General features: G+C 42.6%; 1 protein-coding gene across 1 annotated transcript; it reads left to right on the top strand.

Moving 5' to 3' along the window:
- The first annotated feature begins 2,422 nt into the window (after window positions 1–2,422).
- LOC131361412 (serine protease 27-like) lies at window positions 2,423–4,870 on the top strand. Its single transcript, XM_058402484.1, has 7 exons — window positions 2,423–2,516; window positions 2,970–2,990; window positions 3,083–3,251; window positions 3,341–3,609; window positions 3,996–4,141; window positions 4,313–4,488; window positions 4,603–4,870. Exons 1-7 carry the CDS (start codon window positions 2,468–2,470, stop codon window positions 4,607–4,609), a joined length of 837 nt encoding a protein of 278 aa, XP_058258467.1. The 5' UTR covers window positions 2,423–2,467; the 3' UTR covers window positions 4,610–4,870.

Genomic DNA, 4,870 nt, shown 5'->3' with positions numbered 1-4,870 from the left:
AGAGACGTGCTTACAGGCGGGGACACTTAGCCTCCTCTGGGGTCCTTGAACCATCAGAGGCCCTGTTTGAACCCATGCAGTTAGGGGCTACCACTTTACCATGGCTGGAGTGGCCTGCTTACCAAGAACCCCTCCAGCCACAGGGCTCAAGCCAGAGACAGGCTGGCTATCCACGCAGCTCGTTAAAAGGCAAGGGCCCACCCAAGTAGAGGGGTTTGGGTTGGCCCTAAATGCAGCCCCTCATATGTCAGGCCTGTTTCTATTGGCCACCCTTCGTTGGGGCAAGGGCAGACAAGCGGGCCTCCAAGTCTTTATTGACTCAGGGGCTGCAGGTAATTTCATTGATGAAAAACTAACACGCCGGCTGGGCCTACCACTAGAGAATCTCTCTCATCCACTGCCAGTTGCCGCCCTAGATGGCCGGCCCCTGACATCTGGACCAGTAATCTCTCAGACAGCCCCACTTACCCTGCAAATTGGGCATCACACAGAACTCATTACCCTGTTTGTCACTAAGGTCCCTGAACTCGGCCTCGTCCTAGGTTTCCCCTGGCTGCAGCTACATAACCCCCACATAGACTGGTCCACGGGCTCTATTTCCATTTGGGGGCCTCAATGCCCTCAGGGCTGCCTCAGTGGTCTCCAAACCTCACCTCCCACTGTAGAGGAATCGGTGGACTTGACAGGCATACCAGAGGTTTATTGGGACCTTAAAATGGTCTTCTCCAAGCAAAGGGCCCAAACCTTGCCACCTCATAGGCCCTTTGATTGTGCCATTAACCTGCTCCCAGGGGTAGCTCCTCCCCGGGGAAGGTTATTCTCCCTTTCTCCTCCAGAACAGAAAGCCATGGAGGAATATATCCAGGAGGCCCTGTCCTTAGACTTTATCCGCCCATCTACCTCACCAGCAGGTGCAGGTTTCTTCTTCGTCAAGAAGAAAGATGGGGGCCTGTGTCCCTGCATTGATTACCGTGGCTTAAATGCCATCACTCAGAAGGACAGGTACCCTCTGCCCTTTATGAACTCTGCATTTGACTGCCTTCAACAGGCCAAGGTTTTTACAAAACTAGACCTGCGTAGTGCCTATAATCTTATTCGCATCAGGGCAGGGGATGAATGGAAGACCGCATTCATTACACCCTCAGGGCATTATGAATACCTTGTTATGCCTTTTGGCTTAATGAATGCCCCGGCGGTCTTCCAACACTTCATAAATGAGGCACTGTGCGAGACCTTGAACCACTATGCGTTCGTCTACTTAGGTGATATCTTGATCTTCAGTAATTCCCTGAAAGAGCATGTGGTTCATGTTCGCCGGGTTTTACAACTCCTCCTTCAAAACAGTCTGTACGTCAAACTTCCTGCCACTTCCTATTTATTAAGCCAGACCCCTACTCGGTGAGGGAACTGCTTAAACGGCCAAAGCTTGCTGTGACAAGCAGGCTCTCTCCCTCGCCTTGTGGCATGTGTGTGCACTGTCTGATGCTTTCCCAACCCACCTTTAATACACCAATCCCCATTTAGGTTATACGGCCCGATAGCGTAGCGGGTAGCGCGTTGGGCAGTCCAGTGTGGCGTTGAACCTCCCTGGTTTGCGTCCCACTTTGGACAGTTTCTTAGGTTTGTATTTTTTTTTGTTTGCCTACTTCTGCTCATTATTCTGCCCGGCCCCCTGATCGAATTTTCCATCTGCTTCCATCCATTTGGGTAACGGGTCTAGCTCAGTGCTCACCCCCTCACTTAGTGCTGAGCCCTTCTTCCCCATAACAATTCTTTCACAAATGTTTGTAAAAATAGTCTGCATGCCTAGGTGCTTGGTCTTATACACCTGTGGCCATGGAAGTGATTGGAACACCTGATTCTGATTATTTGGATGGGTGAGCGAATACTTTTGGCAATATAGTGTATCACCCCTATAGCTGTGTATCTTTATCCATGATTTATTGTAAATTTACTATTTGTGCACTTCTGGTTAGATGCTATCTGCATTTCACAGGCTTTGTGAATGCACATTGAACAATGACAATAAAATTAGACTTAATCTACTTAATCATACACTGTTTATAGCTTTCTATTTCACATACTATTTATAATCTACATTTACACTATTCATAGATGTTTAAAGCACTCTTCATGCACATGAAAATAAACATGACACTTGAGCCATAGTGCTACAAAGAACTGTTTTCGAATTGAGGTGCAGAATAGAGCCCTCGTTTAGATGAGGAAGTACTACTTTTAAAAAATTATCAATAAATTTCCCATCTATTTTCTATTCACATACCTGGAACTCTTTTCATTAAGATAATTATATGTTATGAGAGTATGCTGAGCAGAAACAACATGCTTTTTATTTCCTGGGTAAAGGAGAAAGAGGCCAGTGATGTAACAGGAAGGCTGGGTAGATATAAGAAGTGTCGAGAGACTGCTGACTTACACAGACAGAGACAGAGAGCTGAACGCAAAGATGCTGAGATTTCATTACGTGACTGTGGCCCTGGTCTTATATTTAAAAGGTAAGGCTTATTAGTTATTACTAATTAGACATTTAAAATAAGGCTTTAAAATGTATTCTATGTTCCATCTGGAGTTTTCCTTGCCATTGTCACCTCTGGCTTGCTTATTAAATTCAAATAATTATTATCTAGAGTTCCATAAAGCAGATTTATGTCAATGTCCATCATTAAACGTGCTATATAAATCAAAGTGGATTTACTTGATTGATTAAATGTATGTGACATAATTTAAAGTTGAATTTGCTCACTCAAGCTGGCATTGGGCTAGTAAAGTTTAATTTGAAGGTCAGAATCTGAGACACTCCTCTGATTGATTCATTTCCTACCCCATGTATGGTGCTCTGGTGTAACTTCTGAACACAAGTCTTTAGTTATGTCTGAGGTCTATATATCTGTGTATATTTGGTATTAAATCCTCATTATGCATGCTTAATTCAACTCATCTCATTTCAGGGTCCCTTTCCCAGCTCAGTGGTAAGTACTTCTTTTAATCTTAATCACTTTCACTCTTTGATGTAGTTATTATCCTGACAACAGAGTTGTAACTGATGTTTTTATTTTTCCAGTATGTGGTCGTCCACCCTTAAACACCCGTGTTGTTGGTGGACAGAATTCCTCGGCTGGGGCATGGCCATGGCAGGTTAGTATACAGCACCCTGTATATAAAGGTCATTTCTGTGGAGGATCCCTCATCAACAAAGACTGGGTTTTGACAGCAGCCCAGTGTTTCTCCAGGTACACTTTTACACATAACACTGTACTAATATTTCTCAGAACTTTAACTGAACAAACGATTAAACACTTTTCTTTCTTTATCCCTTCAGCACTAACACTTCTGGCCTCACTGTGTATTTGGGGAAACAGACTATAAATGGCTCTAATCCCAATCAAATTGCAAGAGGTGTTAAACAGGTGATCCTTCACCCCAACTACAACAATGTAACTTTCAACAATGACATTGCCCTTCTGCTTCTGAGCTCCTCCGTCACCTTCACAAACTACATCAGACCAGTGTGTCTTGCTGCTCAAAGCAGCAATTTTCCAGCTGGAACCAATTGCTGGGTCACAGGCTGGGGAAGCATCGCATATGGAGGTAAAATACATAGACATATACACACAAATGCATGGGTCCATGCACCATAACTACATTTATACTTTAGTGTTTTTAAACAAGTTTCAGTCACAGAAGTGTTTAATTTGCATCATCATGTAAAGGGTTTGGTTGCTGCTCAGTGACCCACAAGATAGGAAATTGTATTGTAAGGATACTGAAAATTCCTGGGGAGGCTACAAATACTCCAGAACAAGCTATCAGCTACTAGGACCTTCATCTGATGACTCTATCCTCATTGGGCTGAGGAGAGGGGTAGTGAATATTTGTTGGTCATGGATATGAAATGGGGGTATAGGTGGGGTCTGGCAACCAAACTCATAATTTATTTCCGATCATTATATGATATATTTGGTGTTTGTGTGTAGTGAGCTTGCCATCTCCTGGTGTGCTGCAAGAGGCAACGGTTCCCACTGTCTGTACATGTCTTTGTGATTATCTACTGGGATTAGGGTCCATTACCACAAACATGATCTGTGCTGGTTATCTCCAAGGTGGTGTAGACACTTGCCAGGTACACAGAGTCACAGATACAATATAAGCAAATGTATAATAATAATAATAATAATAATAATAATAATAATAATAATAATAATAATAATAAAAACTAGATCGACCTTCTAGTTAGAATTTTGCATGACCATTTAATTTCAAATAACAATGAAAGTTGTTTCTCTTTTAATAGGGGGATTCTGGAGGTCCAATGGTGACTAAGAAGGGTGCAGTCTGGGTTCAGGCTGGTATCACTAGCTGGGGTTGGGGCTGTGCTCTGCCCAGATTACCTGGTGTGTATACTCTGGTGTCCCAGTACCAGAGCTGGATAACCAGTGTCATCCAAGTAAATCTGCCTGGCTTTGTCACGTAAGACATTATTTGCTCAGTAGTATATATAATAAACTCAGGTCATGAGTCATTGATTGGTTTGAACAGCAACTTAATAAATCTTGGTCCAAATATGTCCTTGTGTCTTGACAGGTACTAAATCAGTGCGAGGACCAGTGGTTTTTTACTGAGAAATTTGATAAACAAAACTTATATTTGAGCTTTTGTAATTATGATGAATATTGTGATAATCATCATGCACTTAAAATTAAATATATTTTGCTTGAGCAGAAACATTTGACTTCACACATTGCTACAGTACTACAAAGATTTTCTTCAAACCAACTACAGCCAAATGAGGGATATGAATCTGCAGTGTTCATGATCAGAGTCTTAATTTAAACAAGTGGCAATAAATATA

Source organism: Hemibagrus wyckioides, linkage group LG11 (assembly GCF_019097595.1).
Source record: "Hemibagrus wyckioides isolate EC202008001 linkage group LG11, SWU_Hwy_1.0, whole genome shotgun sequence".
NCBI classification, from domain to species: Eukaryota; Metazoa; Chordata; class Actinopteri; order Siluriformes; family Bagridae; genus Hemibagrus; species Hemibagrus wyckioides.
The sequence above is the reverse complement of the archived record's forward strand: the minus strand, read 5'-3'. Positions and strand labels throughout refer to the sequence as shown.

What these genes read in the sequence shown, in the direction of transcription:
- LOC131361412 (XM_058402484.1), top strand. Translation starts at nt 2,468, where the DNA reads ATGCTGAGATTTCATTACGTGACTGTGGCCCTGGTCTTATATTTAAAA. An exon ending in CCTGGTCTTATATTTAAAAG is followed by an intron (nt 2,517 to 2,969) that starts GTAAGGCTTATT and finishes ATCTCATTTCAG; the next exon opens with GGTCCCTTTCCCAGCTCAGT. An exon ending in GGGAAGCATCGCATATGGAG is followed by an intron (nt 3,610 to 3,995) that starts GTAAAATACATA and finishes GTTTGTGTGTAG; the next exon opens with TGAGCTTGCCATCTCCTGGT.